The sequence below is a fragment of the Phytophthora infestans genome, genomic scaffold, assembly GCF_000142945.1.
Source record: "Phytophthora infestans T30-4 supercont1.12 genomic scaffold, whole genome shotgun sequence".
Lineage (NCBI taxonomy): Eukaryota > Oomycota > Peronosporomycetes > Peronosporales > Peronosporaceae > Phytophthora > Phytophthora infestans.
This window is the reverse complement of record NW_003303747.1, coordinates 190,307-211,834: the sequence shown is the minus strand read 5'-3', so window position 1 is coordinate 211,834 and position 21,528 is coordinate 190,307. Positions and strand designations below refer to the sequence as shown.

The following is a 21,528-nucleotide window of genomic DNA, read 5'->3' as shown; positions in this document are numbered from 1 at the left end:
CTCGGAGGCAAACAAGAGAATTGTATACAGACATATATACAAAATTCACTACGCGCGAACCTTGGTGGATAAACAGAGTCGAATCGACGATGCTCTGGAATCATGGAAGGTTAACACCGACTTGCAGTCATTCTCCGAGTATTTTTCGGCTCAGTGGCTGGAGGGGCGCTACAGTAAATGGCAGTGTGTGGAAACTCCGACTGGAATGGCAAAAACTAACAACCCGTGTGAAAACTTCAATCGCCAATTGAAAAACACTCATTCTATGCGCAGATTGCTTCATTTAAACCCTCTTTTCATGGAGTTACTTAAAGTGAGCCAGGCAAGATCAATTTTGACAGCTACTTTTGCGACATCGACACGGGCAGCACCCCACATTATTAGAGACTTCAGAAAATTAAAGAGAGAGCGCCTTTTAACCATTACTAGTTCAGCTCGCATGAAAATTGCTTTTCTTCTGGAATCGGGGCACACTTTGGGAGAATTTCGTGTTCAACAACTAAAAGGAGCTCCTACCGATACTCGAAAAAAGAAAACAACTGATGAAGAGATTGAAACCACAACTGACCAGGAACTTGAAGCTGAAGAACAGTGTACTTTGGGATGGATTGTGACAGCTGAGAACGGACTTTGCGATTGTAGAACTATGTTCAAACTGGGCTCATGTGTTCATCTCATGGCTGTTAAAGACACACTAGGTATTTCGCTCGAAGAAAGATCCGCCCGTAGAGAAACCTTTCCGGATAAGAGACCCCACAAAAAACGAGGACGCCCAAAAGACGTTGGTCACGCTTTAAGTCTTCTTAAAAAAAAAACAGTAAAACACCATACGTCTTTGAATCTTTGAAATTTAAGATGTTGCCAAGCTTTTAAAAGAAGTGAGCTATGAAATCTCCATTCCAGTCGCTTTCCCAAAAAATCGAACGGTACCTGTTAAAATAGGTTTATCGAGGTCCTCTGTTGTGGAAGTTTTTGTCATTTCATCTTGTGCGTCTTGAGCGGCCTCCTGATATTTCACGTATGCCGCGCTAATCCGCGACACTGCAAAATTATCGGAAGGTCCATCCGTATTAGGCTCGGGATCAAAACAGGTTATTCCGCTTATAGACGAAAAAACATCACTTAAGCTTTCAGCAACGGCGACGTAGGCCTCATCCGCGGTCGTTGCCCTGTCCTTGTACTTGGAAAGCATCACCGCATATTCAGCGCTTTTTATTGCAGCGTCTAACACACCCTTCAAACTACCAGAGTCGTACGCAATACTGAGGCGGACGATCTCTTCCTTGGATGCCACTTCAAAATAACGAGCCCGAGCTTTTAGAAATCGATATTTCTTATGCATATACGATGAAGTTCCATCTGAATTGATCTTTGGTGACTGTGAAGCTCGTTTTCGGGATTCATGTGTCGTGGTCGTTATTTGTGTTTTTCGTGAAGAATTTATGTGTCTTTCATCCACAATGCCGGAGTCACATGGAGGAAAATCAGGATCATCAGTAGTAGCCATCATATTTCTTCGAGTCTCGACAGGGAGTGATAGCCAGGCCTCACGTAAGCGGGTACCCCCTCGTCCTACTAGCCATTTCGAATCGGCGATTTTAAGAGGTGCGCCTGTTAACAGTTTCCGCGATGAGGCTTGCAGTTTAGCGTAACGATTGCCATCCGTCTCTGCGAACTTCCAAACTGCTTCATGAACAAACATAATTCCGGTCTTTGTATTGAGATCTCTGAGGTAAATTCGATAATGTGGTAAAATCTAAAGGAAGATCATTCATCCTCATAGATTGCTATTGATAGTGCATTCAAGATAGCAATCTGCCTGTAGTCAGTAGTATAGTGGCAGCAAGTACAATTCTGCCGGCAGATATACGCGCACTGTAGCTAGAATAGTGAGACCCAGTACAAATCTGCCGGCACCTTTGACGGACACTTTGACTAGTATACTGACACCAAGTAGCAATCTGCCTGTAGTCAGTAGTATAGTGGCAGCAAGTACAATTCTGCCGGCAGATATACGCGCGTATTAGCTAGCATAGTGAGACCCAGTACAAATCTGCCGGCACCTTTGACGGACACTTTGACTAGTATACTGACACCAAGTAGCAATCTGCCTGTAGTCAGTAGTATAGTGGCAGCAAGTACAATTCTGCCGGCAGATATACGCGCGTTACAGCTAGCATAGTGAGACCCAGTACAAATCTGCCGGCACCTTTGACGGACACTTTGACTGGTATACTGACACCAAGTAGCAATCTGCCTGTAGTCAGTAGTATAGTGGCAGCAAGTACAATTCTGCCGGCAGATATACGCGCACTGTAGCTAGAATAGTGAGACCCAGTACAAATCTGCCGGCACCTTTGACGGACACTTTGACTAGTATACTGACACCAAGTAGCAATCTGCCTGTAGTCAGTAGTATAGTGGCAGCAAGTACAATTCTGCCGGCAGATATACGCGCGTATTAGCTAGCATAGTGAGACCCAGTACAAATCTGCCGGCACCTTTGACGGACACTTTGACTAGTATACTGACACCAAGTAGCAATCTGCCTGTAGTCAGTAGTATAGTGGCAGCAAGTACAATTCTGCCGGCAGATATACGCGCGTTACAGCTAGCATAGTGAGACCCAGTACAAATCTGCCGGCACCTTTGACGGACACTTTGACTGGTATACTGACACCAAGTAGCAATCTGCCTGTAGTCAGTAGTATAGTGGCAGCAAGTACAATTCTGCCGGCAGATATACGCGCGTTACAGCTAGCATAGTGAGACCCAGTACAAATCTGCCGGCACCTTTGACGGACACTTTGACTAGTATACTGACACCAAGTAGCAATCTGCCTGTAGTCAGTAGTATAGTGGCAGCAAGTACAATTCTGCCGGCAGATATACGCGCGTTACAGCTAGCATAGTGAGACCCAGTACAAATCTGCCGGCACCTTTGACGGACACTTTGACTAGTATACTGACACCAAGTAGCAATCTGCCTGTAGTCAGTAGTATAGTGGCAGCAAGTACAATTCTGCCGGCAGATATACGCGCGTTACAGCTAGCATAGTGAGACCCAGTACAAATCTGCCGGCACCTTTGACGGACACTTTGACTGGTATACTGACACCAAGTAGCAATCTGCCTGTAGTCAGTAGTATAGTGGCAGCAAGTACAATTCTGCCGGCAGATATACGCGCGTTACAGCTAGCATAGTGAGACCCAGTACAAATCTGCCGGCACCTTTGACGGACACTTTGACTGGTATACTGACACCAAGTAGCAATCTGCCTGTAGTCAGTAGTATAGTGGCAGCAAGTACAATTCTGCCGGCAGATATACGCGCGTTACAGCTAGCATAGTGAGACCCAGTACAAATCTGCCGGCACCTTTGACGGACACTTTGACTGGTATACTGACACCAAGTAGCAATCTGCCTGTAGTCAGTAGTATAGTGGCAGCAAGTACAATTCTGCCGGCAGATATACGCGCGTTACAGCTAGCATAGTGAGACCCAGTACAAATCTGCCGGCACCTTTGACGGACACTTTGACTAGTATACTGACACCAAGTAGCAATCTGCCTGTAGTCAGTAGTATAGTGGCAGCAAGTACAATTCTGCCGGCAGATATACGCGCGTTACAGCTAGCATAGTGAGACCCAGTACAAATCTTTTAATCTAATACATTTTCTGTATTTGTAGTTGCCCGTGTGGATTAGAGATGCTGGAATTAATAGTTCTGCCTGGAATTTACGAAGTTGACAAAATATGTAATATTAATAGTATATAAATAATTAAAATGGGAAGTTTGTTAATGTCCTCTTTCTCCAAATTCTAATTCATCATTGATTTCCATATGTGATTTGAGAAGACAGGGTACCTTTCCATGCGCTCTGTGAAAACAACGTCCTCTCTGTGATTTGACGATTTCCATCTGTAAAAAAGTATTTTTATCTTTCCCTCACAGTTATTCTTGCTGTTTCACGTAGAGCCAGAAAGAGTTCGGTGGGATTTTGCTTTGCCACCAACTCGCTTGGTCCTTAAGTCAAGTCGCTTTTTTGCTTCGCTAGAGTGTCGCACCTGCGACCTCCGCTGTGCATCTTCGTCACAGCAATGAACAAAAAAACCAATGCGTGTCTACAATGGACTCTTCACGCATTGGCAAAGCTTGCCGCTGCGCCGTAGTTGAGCGCGGCAGCAATGTTATGGATGACTGTATTACATAATACATGTATTAATATACTGTAGTACATGTACGCTCAACGGCATAGGAAATTCCCCTTGGAAAAAGCCGGTCTAACAAACTTTCCTCGTCCGATTGGGCGAGACCCAATATAAAATCACCCATTGGCTGAAAGTTTGTGCAGCCCCTCTCTTTGGAAGTCAGTTCTGGTTTTGAAGCGAGCGGAGAGAACCGAGCGTCGACGTCAACAGAGACTCACTTTTGCTACTTCCTTCTCGACCGAACGTGAGTCTGCTGCCGCTTGGCCTGGCTTCACTGGAACAGGAAGCGGGGGAGACAAAATATCTACTTACTTTGGCTGCTTGGTTCTGTTTGTCATTCTCAGTCACTCTAGGGACATTTGCCTACCACTGGGCTGCATAAACGAGCAACTTGACGACGCGACCGACGTTGCCATTGTCATAATACTCTAATAACCAGCAGCAGACCATGGCGCCCAACACTAACACCAGCGGAGACGTGTGTGTTGAGGACGCACGAAGCAGCCTCTCGCTCGACAGCTATGATGTCGGCGCAATGCTGAGCCCACGTCGCACCAACAGCAAACACAACCCGGAGGACGTTGTTATTTTCTTTGACTGGGGTACGTACGTGGTCCTTGTTGCTGTTTTACATACAGTAGTTCAGCCTTCTCACCCTCCTTATCATCCTACAGACGACACACTGATGGCGTCGTCCGCCATCGCCAAGCTCGGGCTTTGCCCCAAGTACATAAACGAAGAGCCCGAGGTCCCAGATGATGTACAAGCTGAACTGAAGGAGCTCGAAGATTCTGTCGTACAGCTTCTCGAAACAGCGCTGTCCTACGGTCGCGTAGTTATCGTGACGGCAGCTGAGACTGGCTGGGTCGAGCTCTCGGCGTCGCTCTTCATGCCGCGGCTCGTTCCATTTTTCAATACTAGCATCAAAGTCATATCTGCGCGCTCCACATACGAATACCTGTACCCGGATTGCCCGCGGCGGTGGAAGATTGAGGCATTCAACAACGAGGTGTTTCCGGTGTGGGAGTCTTACGGCGAGGAGGACTCGGCGGGTATCCCCCAACATGTCATTTCGCTCGGAGACGGCCCCACAGAACGCGAGGCGCTGATCAACGTCAAGATGCAGGCAATGGATGCATGTCACGGCAAGTCGATGAAGTTCATTGCGTACCCGAAGATCAGCGAGTTGCAGTTGGAAGTGGAGCTTATCCTCGCCAACATGGAGCACCTGTGCACTCACGAGGGCGACCTTGACCTGCAAATCACGTGGGAAATGCTGAATGGTGGCGCTTAAGCCGCTGAAGCACGCGTGCAGTTGAAGTGAGTGATGTGGGTCAATCTGGCTCGGTGCTCATGCGATGTCGAGGTGGACGGAGGAACTTCGACGCTACTGCTGCTTGATCAATGTGGATAGATGTAAAGTATGACCGCGGGCCCAAGTGCTTTTTTTGGGGAGGGCCCGACATTGAACAAGTGAGACAACGGGACTACTGCAAGCACTAGAGATGACTGCCGCCAAATGCTACGCTAAATGGAGAAGGAGCATAGTGCCGCTGCCACTTACCACCATTGCGATCACTGCTGCGTACGTACGTACATATGCCCAAGAAACCCAAGAAATAATTTATAGAATAAAAACATGTACTTAGTTGTCGAGTTTCTCATGTTTTTATTGCAATAGTCTGCATCTAGTCCGCATAGAAGCCAAAAACCACGCAAGTTGCCCAAATATGTTGCTATGACAGGGATAAATTCTTAGTGTTCCAGCATTAATGATAAGTACGCAGCGATGGGTCAGACTTACGCTGTTAAACACCGCCGAGGCGTGGTTATCATGATCGTCGTCCCACAAACAGCGAGACGTGATACGGACGTCCTGCAGTCTCTGCTGGCCGATGAACGTCTGTACGACGATCTTGTAGCGTGGGAAGCTACAATCAGTGTGGATGCGAGCTTTGACGGCGTCGGCGATAGCGATGCTCCAGCCCTTGCAGTCGCTCTCGTTAAACTCTTTGCCCTCGAGCTCCTTGGTCATACACTTGAAAATAATGTTGCACACCTTTATACGGCGGAATCTGCTACGGCTTCAGTATCATTGCCTCAAGCCAGAAAATGAGATAAACTATAAAGTGCATACCGTTCGTCCTCCGTCGGCGCCATGATGTACGTGGGCATTACCACCTTGATCACCTGGTTTCCACGCCCAGACGACATCTCCAAGTCCGCCATGGTCTGCCTGCTCCTGGCCCCCAAAAGATTTGCGACTCCTCAAGGTGACCTAACAGGAAAATACCGGTACCGCCTTTTGGCCCTTAAGCCTTGCACCAACAACTACTTGGGCATCAGCAGCTCACGGAAGCTGGTGCTAGAAACTTTTCTCGTTTTGCGTTTTTCTTTTCAGCTCGTTACTCACTCTTGTTATCACCAGTTCTTCCTGTTGCATCCTTCCCCCAACGAAAAATAATCTTAGACAAGCACAAAGACGATGTTTAAAAGGAGCAAAACGTTGCAAGGGAACTCAAGTGAACGCGCCTATCAATATGGCGACGAGCTTGACTGGTAATTAATTGCTGCTTCAACAAGGGCTCAACATCCTGGGCGAGAGGCGGCGATCGTCGATGCCATCTAGTTGCTGCTGGTGACTGCGGCGACCATAGCCGCGTGGGTGTCCACGCCGATCTGGGCGTTGAGCTTCTCCTCGGAGCCCTCGGGGGCCGACGCCAGCTGCGACTGGTATTTGGTTAATCCGGCCTGGGCCGCCTCCGGATCAATGTCTTCAACCTTAACAAGCTCCACGCACGCGATGTCCGTGACCGAGTTGGCGTGGGTCAAAGCGAAACCGCCAGCCGTGAAGAAGCTCTGCACATCCTTCTCGCGCTCGACGTGCACCTGGATGACGCCGGGCTTGAGCTGCGCCAACACGGGCGTGTGACCCGCAGTCACACCGTACTCTCCGATAACGCCGGGGATCTGCACGAGGTCCACTTCAGCGCCCTTGTAGAAGGCCTGGTACGGAGTGGTGAGGTTCAGCGTCACCTTAGTGGCCGTGGCAGCGGCCTGGTCGGTGGCGGCAGCCGACAGACGCGAAGACGTGTGTAGCGCGCGGGCAGCGAAGCGGCTCGTAGCAGACAGCATGGAACTTCCTGGGTGTGACGAGGGGGGCTGTAGCACTGTATACACGTAGCGTACGGCGAGGGGCGAGCGTGGATTCACGACGCTTGATTGGCTGTCGTGGACGTAATTACACAAGCTTTTGTTTTTACAAAAATGTGAAACTTTGTTCTACTACATATGTATTAGTATTAATAGTACAGTTGCACATTTCATTTCATTTTTGTCGTTGTATCAGTACCGGTATTGTGCTTTTCATGTAATTTGCCGTCCGATTTTACTCAAATTCGGACTTGAGGTACTCCGGTTTTTGATTTGTAAAATCACTCTGTTCGCCATTTAAATCTTTGCTGATTAGTGTAAATCGTCAGTTCCGAGTCTGGACCCCACGCGAAGGCCGCTCAAGCTACAAAAGAAGGTGCGCGTGGTCAAGGTCGCGCATGCGGTGAGCTAGAAGCCGCTCAAGCTGGAGAAGGAGTTGGGAGTGGCGCCGGCCGCGTTTGTGATAAACAAGAAGCTGTTCGAGCTGTAGAAGGTCGCGCCTGTGGGGAATCTGAAGCTTGTCGAGTGCAGAAGGAGGTGTGCGTGACCACGAACGTGCTATGGGAAGCTTCTCATCCTGTGGAAGGCGGCGATTGCAGGCCAAAGTCGTGTCTGCTGTAAACCTAGAGCTGCTCAAGCTGAAGAAGGAGAGCTGGTGACCAAGGAGCGGCTCCAGTAGCTGCGGAAAAGCCGCGCTGGTGGCCACAGAGTTGCCAAAAGAGGTGGGCGCGGACATGACCACGCCGGAGATGAATAAGGAGCGGCTCAACGTGCAACAAAGAATTGGAGATTGCGTGAAGAGTAGAGCTAGTGGCCAAGGCGCCGCTGAAGCACCTGAACGTGGTGCTGTGGTCATGGCCACACAGGTGATCTAGGAGCCGTTTGAGCAGCTAAAGGACGGATGGTCAGGTGGTCAAGGAGGTTCAGAAGAAGGTGGGTGCTACCATGGGCGGGGCCGGGTTATGGCAACGCTGGAGACGAACGAGGATAAGATGCTGAAGCCAGTCGACCGACGACTAGAACAAGGTTCGAGGACGTAATTCAACGTGGCGATAGGGTTGAACACTAATGCCACGAAGCCTCGTCAAACGTAAGTCATCGTAAAAGCTTCTATTATTGGTTTTGGTATTCATAAGCATTGGTTTAACTTAGTTTCTATTCTACAATGGCAAGCTCATCTGTCCCGCAGCTCCCGTTGCCAAGCTTGTTGACTTGTCGGATTACAGCAAAGAATGGCGAGCCAGACACCAGAGCTCTAAAACGTTTCTCCCAAGGAGTTTGTGTTGACAATAGACGACGGACCGGCAGCGCTCCGCAAGATAATTGAGAAGAAGCTGGAAGAGATGGTTCCTGGGCAATGGCAGCCTGGTTTTGCAGTCTTCCTGAAGCCATCAAATCACGCCAAGCAAAAAGACTACGTCCCACTTGTTGAAAGTAGCGCGTTCAAAGCGCAGTTAGAAGGTGTGTGGCACACAGCTCGGCGTCGAAAAAGTGGTCAAGCCGGGTTTGTACTTGAGCTCTTCGTATACATCCCCAAAGAGTCGCGAACGTCAAGCACTTCGCTCCGTCGAGCTACCGCGTCGCGTATTCAAGAGCAGATTCCCCGTGTTGCCGCTTTCTTACAGGAGTCTGGTATTACTGGTGGACCTGCTACACAAAACTATATGGCCGTTGCGCAGGCTAGACTTCCCGAGGGCAGTGATATTGAAATTCCCCAGAATACGACGTTCCGACAGCTTCTACATATTGATGAGCAAGAACGATCAATGAATGAAGAGATCGCATCGACACAGCTACAGCACGATGCAGCTTATCGCATCATTCGCGTTCAAATCCACGGCGTTCCAGTTCCACTAAAAGTCAACATAGCGGACCTCCGCGATGCCCTTGGTCTACCGCCATATAGTTTGTGCCCTCCTTTTCGAGGACCAATAGAGATTGACACGCCTGATCCAGCGCAAAATATTGTCGATACAGACCACATGGAGCCGAATGAAATGGAAAGATCACATTAAATACATCTAGTTGACCTGTATTTCAAGTTTTTGTGAATGATAACCACAATGTCTGTAAAGATTTAAACCTACAGAATCTTTTTGTCGTGTGCAGTTGTAGAGCGCAACTTTCATCACCGCAAATGGGTCAGCTTGGAATGCCATATTTGCATTTCGTTGGATCCACCTCTTAAGAAGTGAGAAGGTGACTTTAATTGGGTTTAAGTCTGGGGAATATGGAGGAAGGAACATCAGTATAGCTCCCGTTTCATGGACCAATTCCTGGAGTTCCTCGTACATGTGGATTTTTGCATTATCCATGATGACGATTGACCTCGGTAGTGGCCATCGATTCAGGTAAGGCGCAATTTTTTTTGGTCTTGAAAATCTCATGAAATATCGCTCTCGTAAAAGTACCTTCAGTAATCCCCCAACCAAAGAATTCGTTGACATCGACCGCTGCTAGCAACGAAACTCGATTCCCTCGGCTAAACGGTAGTACAGCATGAGCAGGAGTATTCCTGGCGGACCACCCATACTTCCTCAATACAGATCTGTTTGACACAACAATAGGTTAATAACCGCTTGTAGCATAAGTAAAACAAAATAAACTGATAAAACGAAGTTACTTACCGGCCGTCTTTTGACGTTTCATCTACGAAGACAAGTTGATCAGGTCCACTATAAAACGGTAGCAGACGGTTGATATATTCTTGTCGGTCTCTAGGGACACTCTCCTTCGCACGTTTTGTCAGGACCTTGCGCGTTAATCCCAGATCGAACCGTAACGCACGGCAAATTGTTGAATCTGTCAGGCTTATCGAAGCTCCGAATTGAAGTTGTAGCTCCTTTCGAAGCTCTTCAAAGTAGAAACAGGGGTGGGCGTTGACATACTCTCGCACAAATGAGCACACATGATCCGGCCACCTTGACGATCGATTTCTTGTTTTCTCGGCTAATACGTTCCCAGTCCGTTTAAAGTCGTGATACCAACGACTTAAGCTGCGCTCTGAAACACCTAAAACAGAGGCAACTGTAGCAACGTCAATGCTATAGACGTACAGTAGAACTACGCCACGCCACTTCATATCAACGGAATACATGGCTTTTCGTCGCTAGTCAAAATCTACACTGACTATCGCGTCGGTTTTGACGCAAACTGCTGGATGGCAGAGGATTCACCGCCATAGTGGAGTTGAATTGTTTAAGAGTGAGACTTAAAAGCCGAATCTACTCCGAATTTTCAAAACGAACCCTTCTTTTGTGTCTGAGCTTTTGATTGGTTATATTTACGGAGGCCCGTGATATCTATCTGGTTGTCACCTGCTAATTCTTAGTTTGTTATACCTAGCCCTTGCAATTACAGATAGTTGTTTTTATCCGTTTAGCCAAAATATATGCAAAGCACAATACATGCAAGATTTTAAAATCAGCTTGAAATGAAATCGCTGTCATTAAAGTGCGCGCTCTATACGTAACTATTGTTTGCAACGAGCGCCGCTGGGATGCTAAATTTTACAGCTAAATACAAGGGATTGGGTTTTTGTTGGGATTTTGACGTGGTTGCGGCATGACGGACCGCGATGTCCGTTTTGTCTCGACGGAGAGAAGCCCCATCTGCTCGCTCACTCGGCAGCACCGACTGCCCGTGCAATAGCGAGAGGCATACGGAGGCTCAAGTCGAGAAGAAAATGACGAGTACGAAGGCTCGACTAAAGCCACAGCACCAAGCCGACGTCGCCGTTCACCGCCATCCACGAGAGCTGCAGCCATGCCTTATTTCTTTTTGTGATGTGAGCCGTTAGCAGTGTGGTCCTGCTGCGACTCGCGCAGCGCCTCAGCCTTCTGGATCATGGCATCGCGGTTGAACGTCGCCTTAGGGTGCTTGCTGGTGTAGTGCTGCTCGTACGACTTAATGTCGGGCGATGCGCTCTATTAAATACACATCACACCGGTTAGTATCGATGGCCGTACCATGTTGTACGAGCTTATGTTCCTGTCAATATTGCCACCGCATACCATGCAGATGTCGCACGTGAAGTTAAGCTTGGCGACACCGCGTGTGGAGGCACCGGTTTTGCCTCCGCCCTTGTTGACTTGCTTTTGGCGCCTCTCGAGTTCTGCCGCCGTATGCTTTTTGAACTTGGCCTTGCCACCCATACCTGCAAATGATCTGCGCAGGACGCACTTGGACTCTTCTTCAGCAATGAACCGAGTTATATGTTGCTTCGCGTAAAGAATGGAGGAAAACGGACCGGACCGGTCCGGACCGTAACAATCACCATTGAGGTGTCGAACACCAAATAGGTGCCATCGTTAGATGAGATCTTGAAACGCCGCTACGATGCTTGTCAAGAGTCCAAATTCAACATTTAATGTTGAATTCTGCTGGGCGAAAGTAAAATGGTGACACGGTGCACCTAAGCTTCAGGTAGAGTTACTATGTCCATGTAGAGAGATTGAAATCGTTTGTGCTTGCTGCGCACGAGCAGAGTTGATTAGTGGTGCCAGTGCCACGCTACGGTATGTGGACGAATCCAGTACGATGATAAAGTACCATGCCCAGACATATCCATATAATGTACCTCCCTTGCTTGATGTCAATATATGTAAAAGGCTTAGACATTGAAGCTGTCATGTGCTTCAACCTCGCTTTACCGCCAAGCAACCATAGTGCCATAATCGGCGAGATTGGTCGAGCGTTATCATTGGTGTACTGTAAGCCAATGAGAATTCACCACAGCTTGATAACAACGCAGGGGTCAGGTTGAACCTCGCTGCTCATTACCAAACACCCGCAGCGTGCGCAACTAGCTAAAAAGGAGCGCAGTTTGCACCACCACTGTCAGCCATGGTCAAGATCGTTCCTGGAAGCGACGGCACACCGCTCAACGTGCTCGAATATGAGGAATATGCTAAGGAATACCTCCCCAAGAATGCCTACGACTACTACGCATCTGGCGCTGACGACATGGTGACACTTAAGGAGAATCGCGAAGCCTTCAAGCGTCTAGTGCTGCATCCGCGTGTACTTCGTGACGTGTCGAATATGGACACAAACACAACGCTACTGGGCCACCGTATCAGCTCTCCCGTCTGCGTGGCGCCCTCGGCCATGCACCGTATGGCGCACCCGGACGGTGAGATCGCCAGCACGTCGGCCACTGCCAAGGCCGACACGTGCTACATCCTCAGCACTATTTCCACTACAAGCCTCGAGGATGTGGCCAAAGCCAACAGACAGGCCAACCCTCATGCTCTGCGCTGGTACCAGCTCTACGTGTTCAAAGACCGCGAGATCACCCGAGGCCTCGTAAGGCGCGCCGAGAAGGCTGGCTACAAGGCCATCGTACTCACCGTAGACACGCCCATGCTCGGCCACCGAGAGCCGGATGTGCGCAACCGCTTCAGTCTTCCTAATCACCTCACAATGGCCAACTTCGCTGAGGTGGGAGGTGACCACGAGAATGGCGTCAGCAGTCTCAAGGACTCGGGACTCGCCCACTACGTCAGCGAGCTCTTTGACCTCACGCTCAACTGGAGCGACGTCAAGTGGCTCAAGAGTATCACCAAACTGCCAGTCGTCGTCAAGGGTGTGCTCAGTCCAGAAGACGCCAAGATTGCCGTCGATATGGGATGTGAAGGCGTTCTTGTGTCCAACCACGGCGCTCGACAGCTCGATGGTGTGGCTGCGACCATTGATGCGTTGCCGGCCATTGCCGAGGCTGTGGGTGGCCGTGCCGAAGTGTACCTGGACGGTGGTGTGCGTCGCGGTACGGACGTGTTCAAGGCTCTGGCGCTTGGTGCTCGTGCGGTCTTTCTTGGTCGTCCAGTTCTATTTGGCCTCGCTCACAGCGTACGTCGCCTTGACCTTTTTGTAGTGATCGCTGTGAAATCTAACTCGATGTCGTGTCGTATTGTGGTCAGGGCGAGGCCGGTGTCTCCAACGTGCTTCGCATCCTCAACGATGAGCTGAAGCACGCAATGTTGTTCTCCGGCACGGCTAAACTCGCTGACATTGGGTATGTGACTTTGCTGTGCTGTTCCTTGAGTCTTCTCGTTACTCACATGTTTGTTCATTGTGCACGTAAAGCCCTGCCTACGTTCGTCGCGGGGTGCCTCCGCTTCCCTCTTCGCTGTAAGAAGTGTAAGTCGAAGCTCTGCTAGTCGACGTTACTGTGTCGATATCAAGTCTCAGCGTAACAATAACACGTTTAACTTGTCAATACATAGCGTGCTTCAGCACTTGCAGTAGTCTTCCAACTGCTTCGCCACAATCCTACCGGCCGAGTATGCGCTGTAATGAAGACAACAAATGACTAGCCTTAGAGTGACGACGGAGGAAAAAGAGGGAGTCCACGACGCACGCACGCAGGACTGCGGACAACCAGCAAAGTAGTTAGGCATTGAAAAAGAAAAACAAGCAATACCGTACTAGAACAACGCTGTCTATAACTTGTCGCACCCAATATCAGCGAGTGAAGCGGTTCCGGCGAAAAGCATAGCGTGCTTTAGTTCGGCATTGAGAACACGCAGAACGCTTGAGACTCCAGCCTCACCCTGAACGACATCCCAGTATTAAATAGGACTCAAAATGATAAGAGATGAAGCACTGGCTCACGTACACTATGAGCAAGGCCGAAAAGGACTGGGCGTCCTACGAAGATGGCACAAGCTCCTAGGGCCAGAGCCTTAAAGACATCTGTGCCACGTCGAACGCCTCCATCCATGTACACTTCGGCCCGATCGCCGACCGCTTGAACAATTGCAGGCAGTGCGTCAATCGTAGCCGCAACTCCGTCTAGTTGTCGTGCTCCGTGGTTTGACACCAGGATACCTTCACAGCCGCTTTTCACTGCCATCACCGCATCCTCGGGCGTGAGAATACCTTTCGCTACAATAGGGAGCTTCGTGATGCTCTTCAGCCACCTGACGTCTTTCCAGCTCAAGGTCTGGTCGTACAGATCGCTCACGTAGTCTGCATAGTCTGTCGTTGCATTCTGAGGACAGAAGTTGGCCATCGTGAGGTGTTTGGGAATGATGAAGTGGTTGCGAACATCCGCTTCACGGTTCCCGAGCACCGGGGCGTCCACCGTCAGTACGATGGCCTTGTAGCCTGCTTTTTCCGCCCGACGCACCAGGCCGACCGTGATTTCTGTCAACAAGCAGGAACCATTATCGACTTAGTTGGCACACAACGCAGCTTCGGTCTGCCTTAAAAACTGAGCAGACACTTACGACGGTCTTTGAAGACGTAGAGCTGGAACCACCTGAGCGCATTTGTGTTGGCTGCACTGCTGGCCGTCGCCACGTCTTCCAACGTCGTAGTGGGCATGGTACTAAGTACGAAGCACGTATCTGCTTTTGCTGCTGCCGATGTGCTAGCGATCTCTCCGTCTGGATGCGCCATCCTATGGGTGGACGAAGGAGCTACACACACTGGGGAGCTAATGTGATGTCCCAACAGTGTCGTACTGATGTCCATCTTGGACACGTCACGGAGCACTCGAGGGTGCAGTACCAGTCGCTTGAATGCCTCGTGGTTCTCCTTCAACGTCTCCATCGAGTCTGATCCCGATCCAAAGTAGTCCATCGTGGACTTGGGCAGATACTCTCGTGCATACTCCTCAAACTCCAGCACGTTAAGAGGCGTGGTGTCGCTCCCTGGGACGATCTTCATGGCGTTGGGATGTGGTACAGACTCGGCTGATTCGCTCGAGTACGTACCGGTAATGACTCGTTGCTAATGAGCAGCAGCCACTAAGGGAAAACGTGACCGTGATGAGTGGATAATGCTTTACCTTTAGGCTTTTAACAGCAAGCTGTATTCGTGTTTTAACATGCAGGAATTCTCATCACTACATGCAGAATCATGCGGACTTACAGCGTCGGTGGTGTCGACTGCGATTCCGTCGTATCTGCTTGTGTGGGAGGGGTATCCTCCTCTTGCTTCCCCTCCGACTCTGTCGTGGCGATCGTCGTCACTGTCGTCTGGTCTTCACTCGTCTTGGCAACCTTCTGCACAGAAGCAGCGCTCTCCACTGCGCCACTCAGCGGCCTTTTTGTCAGAGAACTAACACCACCAGCAACCGAAAATGTAGGAGTGCTAGTGGTGGTGTCTCCTCCGCCAGCCGCAAAGCGAGCGAGTCGCTGGCTGCGACGCAAGGCCTCAGGGGGCGCGCTTTCTTCAGCAAGCGACAGATGCGGCGGATGTGAGCCAGCCGGAGACGGCGGCGATGGCACAGGCAACGAGATGCCTGGCTTGCCGAACACGAGGCCACTCGGGCCACCCGATCCGAACGCTCCGAAGCCAGAACCAGAGCCAAACTTGAACGGTCCGGTAGTCTCCAATGACGTCTTGGACTCGGTCTCAGTAGGTTTGGCTTCGGCAGCGTCAGCAGGAGGAGCAGGGACCTTCGTGGGGGTGAAACGAGCAACACCTCCCACCTGCTTTTTCATGGACCGGAGAGCGAACTGACGCAGCTTTTCTTCTGCTGTCATACCACTAGAATCGTCCGTGGGGGGTTCAGTCGACTCATTTAAAGGCGTTGCAGCTAGGGGTACAGGCGCTGGTGTAGATGTAGATGCAGCAGCTTGAGTCGCTTGAACTAGAGCAGGCAGAGCAGACACAGGCTTCGCGGTAGATACAACGTTAACGGGAGCACTCGCAGTCGTGGTGGTCGTAGCTGCCATCGTCGTGCTCACAGTACTAGTCGACGAGGAAGGTTGGTTCGAGGCAGCAGCGACAGCTGGAGTGGCCACAAGTGCATCTTTCGGCGCAGCAGGCTTCGCGTCCGACGTGGTAGCGCTCGCCTGCAGCGTCGACACATAATTGACAGCTGGCTTTGGTGGGGAAAAGAGTGGCGTGGGAGCTGTAGCTGGCTTCGTCGGGGGTGTAGCTGACATCGAAGGTGTCGCCTGTGGGGGCGATGCAGGTGGGGACGGCACAGGGGTCTTCTCTTGTGTCGCAGCGGACTGGGACGGCTGAGTAACACTCGCTGCGTGGTCCTTTAGCTCGCTGTTCTCCTTCTTCAAGTTCTTGAGACCAGACATCAGACGAGCGTTGAAGTCCTTCAGCTGCGTGCTCTTCTTGGTCTCTAGCTCCAGCTGAGCCTTCAGCGTCTGGCGCTCCTTTTCCCACGACGCGTTCGCCCCACTAGCAGCAGCCACGCCGTCCTGCTTCGCCGCTTCACACGCCGCCAGCTTCATTTCCAGTGCAGATTTCTCCGCTGTCACTGTGTTGATTTGCGCTTGAGCCGCGCTTAGCTTGGTCTCCAGTGTGGAGTTACTGGCGCTGCGGTCTTCCGCTTCCTTGCTCTTCTCTGCAAGTTGCTTAGTCAAAGTCTCGGCCTTGTTCTTCCAGTTCTTCGCAAAGCCCTTGATACGCTCGTACTGCTTGCTCCAGTTCTCGACCTTCTTCTTCTCCTCGTCCAGTTCCTTCCCGCCACTTGAACGCAGTGTCTCCAGCTCAGCCTTTAGCGCGCTCTGTTCGGTCTTCAACTCTGTCAGCTCCTTCGTCAACGCTTCCTTCTCAGCGACGACCTTATCATACTCGGCTGGATCAACCTGCTGATACTTCTCCACCAGTTGATCCACGCGTTGCTTCCAGCGTTTGTTGGCATCATTGAGAGTCACGACCTCTTGGTTCAAAGACGCCACCTGGGTCTTAAGAGCTGCCTCAGCGTTCTGTAGAGGCGCAATCTTGGCCTCCAAACTGCGCACCTTCGCATCCTCTTCCTTTAGCTTCGCCAACCTCTTCTGGTTCTCGTCACGCAGCGTCGCGTTGCTCTCACGCAACAGACTCAGCTGCTCCAGTTGGGCCACACGCTTCTCATCATCAGTTGCAAGCGTTGCCGTCTGCTTGCCAGTTGCAGTTGCTGTTGCTGTATCCGAAAGCGTCTTCATCTCTCCACGAAGACGCTCAACAGTCGACTCCAAGCTGAAGATCTGGGCGCGACCACGCTGAACTTCTTGCTGGGACAACTCGAGCTTCGACTCGGCAATTTCGCTCTCCCGTCGCAAGTAAGCGACCACACTCCTGAGGTCGTCGATTTCCTTCTCATGCGCGTTAGAGCCGACAGCGGCCGTCTCGCCAGCCTCTTGGTTCAAAGCAGACGACTGAGCGCCGATTACCTTCAGCATTTCTTGTTCATGCGCACGACGCACCTGGGCTGCTGCGCGCTCTAACTGGGAGTGCAGTAGCTTGTTTTGCTCCGTGAGAGCGTTCTTGGCTTCCATTGCTTCGTCAAGACGCTTCTGCAGCGTCTCAAGCTGTAGCTGCGCCTCCTTCTCAACCGACTGCACCTTGACATTCAGCGCTTCAATCTCTGCCTCACGTTCACGAACAGATCTGCGGAATTCCTCCATTTCTCGACGAGAGGATGACGACTTCGCCACCTCCGCAGCGTGCAGTTGTAGCTCACGTTCATAGTTCTCCTGGGTGGTCTCCAACTCACACCTCATCTTGCCCATCTCTTCACGCACACTGTTCATTTGTTGGACTGCACTGTCAGCTTGAAGCTGCAACATCTTCTGCTTCTCCATAGCTTCGAGAATGGACTTCTTGTGTGTTTGGTCGACTCGGTCAATCTCTTCCCGTAACTTGCTGTTCTCGGTGATGTGTTCCTTCAGCTCTGCACGGGCCTTGGCCAGCTCGTCACTCAAGCGGCCACGAGTCTTCTCGAGCGTCTGCACCTTCTCAGCCTCGCTCTGTTTCCACTTCACACTGGCACTGGATAATTCGGCCAGACTCTTCTCACTCGCTTCAGCCAGAGCCTTGTACTTGGTTACGCTTTCAGTCAATGTCTTCCTCGACACAAGCGACGCCTGCACTTCACGTTGAGCATCATGCAGCTGAACTTCCAGCATTGCTACACGTTCAGCAGCTGCGGCACTCGCTCCCTTGCGGAGCTGCTCGCGTAGATGCGTCGCCTCCTTCTCCAGCAACGCTGACTTGCTCCCCAGTGCCGTCTTCTGCTCTTCCAGTCGCACAAGCTGCTCCTTCAAGTGACCCTGCGCCTCCTTCAATTTCGCCAGTTCCGCCAGTGCTGCCTGCTTTTCCCTCTCTGCAGCCAGAGCTTGAGCACCAGAAGTAGCCTCCTTTGCGTCGAATTTTTCGTATGCTTCCTGTAGCTTCGTCTCGAGTGTCGTCACCTTCTTTGTCAAGGTTCCCACCTCTCGACGGTCACGCTCCTCGCGTCCAGTCTCCATGCGACGCGTTGACTCCATGAGCTTAAGCAAATTCGTGTTGTCCAGACGCAAGGTCGTCATCTCCTGCTGGATCTTCTCCTCGTTCTTGCGCAAAAAGTCCGCCTCACGGACAGCTGAGTCTTTCTCAACATTGAGGCTCTGCATACGCGAGTTCGCAGTCTCCAGCTTGGCTTCAGAAGTTGCGAGCATCTGCTGGTGCTGCAAGATCAACGAGCTCAGCTGATCTGTCTTGGACCGCAGACGTATCAGCTCGTTCTCAGCGTTGGCACATCGTTCCTCGGACGCTTCGTAGCGCTCCTTGTTGCACGTTGCTTCCACCTGAGCTTGCATCTGTGCTAGCCTGGACTCGGAGCTCTTGGTGCGCTCTTGGTCCAGAGCTTTCTGCAGCATCTTGAGGCTGGCCTGCTTTTCCTTCTTGTAGTCTTCAAACTCCGCCTGAACATCACGAAGCTTCCTGTTCTCGATATTGTCAAGAGATCCGCGACGGTTGCGAGGTCGCTCCACCGGCGCAGCACTCTCTTGAGCCCCAGCCGGAGCACTGCCGTCCAGGAATTTTGTGTCCGACTGAGCCAGCAAGACGCGGTACATGTCACGCTGCTTCACGATAGCTGTGATCATCTCGCGCTCCTGTTCGCGTTCAATGCGCAGCTCTTGAATCTCCTTACGAGCCATGGACAAGCGCTTTTTAATTATGTTGGAGGCTCCGATTTGGTCCAGTTCTTCGTCTGATTCGCCCGTGATAATCAGATGCGCCGACGTGTTCGTAGACTCGACGTCACTTACACTATCGCTTGACTTGTCGCTTGTCTTAGACTTGTTCATCTCCGTAAGCTCGCGAATCACTACCAGCAGTTGCTGGTTGCGCATCTGCAGTTCCTCCACGTCCCTAAACACCACCAAGTTCTCCGATCCAACGTCACCTGCTCCAACGTTGCCTAATTGCTCGTGCTGATCTTGAGAGCGAAACAGCAAGTGCTGTACCTGACGTGATAGATCGTCCACGCTTTGAGCCAGCGACTCACACTTCTTTTCAAACGCGGTCTTCTCCTTCCAGGCCTGCTGCTCGTTGCTCTTACTCTTTGCCAGCTCCTGCATGCAATGCTCCAACCGCTCGCTCAGTTGTGTGTGACTGGCTACAGTGCGTTCGTGATCCAGCCGCAGACCCATCAGAACAGGAGCCTTCTCCTGCACTTCCTTCACAATCCGGTCCATGTAGAGCTGCAGCTTGTCCTTCTCACTGCGCTCGGCTTGTAGCGTTTCCTCCAGCTCCACAATGTGATCGTACATTTGCTTGGGGGTCAGACCATGAGCTGCTAAGTGAGCTTCACCCGCAGCTGACGACAGCTCCGCCACTGCACTGGCTGTCTGTAGCGAGAAAATCTTCTTTTTCTCCAGCTCTTGGATCTTCTGCTCAGCGGTCTGAAGATCCTCTTCTAGAGCCTGGATGCGAGTCTCCGAAGCCTCAGCCTGTTCGCGGAATAAATGCTCCACCTGCTCCTTCGTGCGTTCCGTCTCGCGAGCCAGCGCTTGCTCCGAGTCCGTCAGCGACTTGCGCAGCGAGTCACACAGCGTCTGTAGTTCCGTCACGCGTGTAGAGGCGTCAGCTGCCGACTCCTGGTACAAAGTGGCGAGACGGCGCTGTGCACTGAGCTCGTTCTGTAGCGCCTCCTCGTCGTGCACCTTGGACGCGTGCAGCTCCTTAAGATCTTCCTTGCTCTTGATCAGCGCATTCTCCATCTTCTTGTTAGCAAGTCGCGCGCTTTCGAGTTGGCGCTTGGCCGACGTGAGCTCCTCCGTGCTGCGGATCTTGAGCTCCTCCAAGTCGTGCGTGTGCTTAGCCAGATCCAGACGCAGTTCTTGCACCGTCTTGGTCTTCTCACTTAGCTGTGTTTCGAGCCATTGCGAATGCTGCTGGGCTGCCTCTGTCTCCTTCTTGGCTCTGGCTAGAGCGTGGGTCAGGGGTGCCACTTGCGCCTCCTGCTTGGCTGCACGCTCGAGAGCCTGCATTTCCTGGCGCTGGGCGTCCACGAGCAGGCGGTTGTGCTCTCTAACTGTCGACTGAAGCTCCTCCACCTCCGAGAGGCGGCGCTCGGCCAGTGACGTGGCTGTCTGCAGCGTGAAGCTGAGTGCATCTTTCTCTGTCGTGAGCTGTAACAGCCGCTGCTTCAGTTCACGAGTCTCCTCTTCACGCTCAGCTACGAGCTTGGCCGCGCGCTCAGCCACCTCCACTACAGTTGGGGGGCAGACAGAGTTAGCCAGTAAACTATGAGGATCAAGGATACGAGCAACGTACGCGCTGCCTTCTTGTCCGCTGCCAGAGTATGACGCTCGCTTTCCACCAGCGAGAGCTTGCTCTTTAGGCTAAGATACTTTCCTTCCAGTTCATGTATCAGTTGCTCTGTAAAAGGTGTTAAACTGTCAGCAAAAGCTCGTGTAAGGTAGTTTCTTGGGCCGCAGCAAATCCTGCCGCAACGACGCCGTGGATGGAGGCGAAAGAAGCGTGGGTCGCTACGCACACAGAGACACAAGGGTAAAACAGGGAGACACAAGCATACGCACCCTGGTTGACGCTTGAGGCAGCCAACGCAGCCGCGTCACCCCCCGCCGACATCGCCGATTGAGTTTTGATCGTTCACCCGCCCACAAAAATCTGGTAACTATGGTAAGGCATGATTACTTCAAATCGTAGTTTATTGGTGTTAGAAACATAGGAAAACACTACATTTACAAATAATCCCCTCGGTAGTCATGCAGTAGCATCGAGATATCGCTTTAGAGGGGACCGCGCTAACACTATTTTCAGACTGATTAGGCCACAGGCTAAAAAAGTGAATTTTTCGTCAGTTATCTTATATAGCAGTATTTGTTCACGATACAACGCTATCTGGCGCAAACAATACAGTTTCAAATTTAAAACGCCATAATAATTCTAAGCTGCGATATTTTCGCATATAGCTC

At 51.2% G+C, this 21,528-nt stretch overlaps 8 protein-coding genes across 8 annotated transcripts; 2 read left to right on the top strand and 6 right to left on the bottom strand.

Moving 5' to 3' along the window:
- Window positions 1-4,390: 4,390 nt before the first annotated feature.
- Window positions 4,391-5,765, top strand: PITG_07794 (uncharacterized protein; the record flags this gene model as incomplete). The annotated part of the gene is made up of 3 exons (XM_002903974.1): window positions 4,391-4,457; window positions 4,558-4,815; window positions 4,888-5,765. 2 exons carry the CDS (start codon window positions 4,662-4,664, stop codon window positions 5,505-5,507), a joined length of 774 nt encoding a protein of 257 aa, XP_002904020.1.
- A 136-nt stretch (window positions 5,766-5,901) lies between these two features.
- PITG_07793 (Outer Dynein Arm Light Chain 2) lies at window positions 5,902-6,451 on the bottom strand (the record flags this gene model as incomplete). The annotated part of the gene is made up of 3 exons (XM_002903973.1): window positions 5,902-5,949; window positions 6,018-6,288; window positions 6,351-6,451. The coding sequence occupies 3 exons, from the start codon at window positions 6,440-6,442 to the stop codon at window positions 5,902-5,904; spliced, it is 411 nt and encodes a 136-aa protein (XP_002904019.1).
- A 387-nt stretch (window positions 6,452-6,838) lies between these two features.
- PITG_07792 (ATP synthase subunit delta', putative) lies at window positions 6,839-7,348 on the bottom strand (the record flags this gene model as incomplete). The annotated part of the gene is made up of 1 exon (XM_002903972.1): window positions 6,839-7,348. The coding sequence occupies one exon, from the start codon at window positions 7,346-7,348 to the stop codon at window positions 6,839-6,841; it is 510 nt and encodes a 169-aa protein (XP_002904018.1).
- Window positions 7,349-7,730: 382 nt separating this feature from the next.
- Window positions 7,731-8,222, bottom strand: PITG_22841 (uncharacterized protein; the record flags this gene model as incomplete). Its single annotated transcript, XM_002903971.1, has 1 exon — window positions 7,731-8,222. The coding sequence occupies one exon, from the start codon at window positions 8,220-8,222 to the stop codon at window positions 7,731-7,733; it is 492 nt and encodes a 163-aa protein (XP_002904017.1).
- Window positions 8,223-10,822: 2,600 nt separating this feature from the next.
- Window positions 10,823-11,520, bottom strand: PITG_07791 (uncharacterized protein; the record flags this gene model as incomplete). Its single annotated transcript, XM_002903970.1, has 2 exons — window positions 10,823-11,292; window positions 11,335-11,520. 2 exons carry the CDS (start codon window positions 11,518-11,520, stop codon window positions 11,137-11,139), a joined length of 342 nt encoding a protein of 113 aa, XP_002904016.1.
- Window positions 11,521-12,162: 642 nt separating this feature from the next.
- On the top strand, window positions 12,163-13,610 carry PITG_07790 (peroxisomal (S)-2-hydroxy-acid oxidase, putative; the record flags this gene model as incomplete). The annotated part of the gene is made up of 3 exons (XM_002903969.1): window positions 12,163-13,216; window positions 13,288-13,382; window positions 13,454-13,610. 3 exons carry the CDS (start codon window positions 12,212-12,214, stop codon window positions 13,500-13,502), a joined length of 1,149 nt encoding a protein of 382 aa, XP_002904015.1.
- Window positions 13,611-13,794: 184 nt separating this feature from the next.
- PITG_22840 (peroxisomal (S)-2-hydroxy-acid oxidase, putative) lies at window positions 13,795-15,040 on the bottom strand (the record flags this gene model as incomplete). The annotated part of the gene is made up of 3 exons (XM_002903968.1): window positions 13,795-13,809; window positions 13,986-14,515; window positions 14,599-15,040. The coding sequence occupies 3 exons, from the start codon at window positions 15,038-15,040 to the stop codon at window positions 13,795-13,797; spliced, it is 987 nt and encodes a 328-aa protein (XP_002904014.1).
- A 200-nt stretch (window positions 15,041-15,240) lies between these two features.
- Window positions 15,241-21,181, bottom strand: PITG_22839 (nuclear mitotic apparatus protein, putative; the record flags this gene model as incomplete). Its single annotated transcript, XM_002903967.1, has 3 exons — window positions 15,241-20,798; window positions 20,864-20,968; window positions 21,130-21,181. 3 exons carry the CDS (start codon window positions 21,179-21,181, stop codon window positions 15,241-15,243), a joined length of 5,715 nt encoding a protein of 1,904 aa, XP_002904013.1.
- Between the last annotated feature and the right edge of the window lie 347 nt (window positions 21,182-21,528).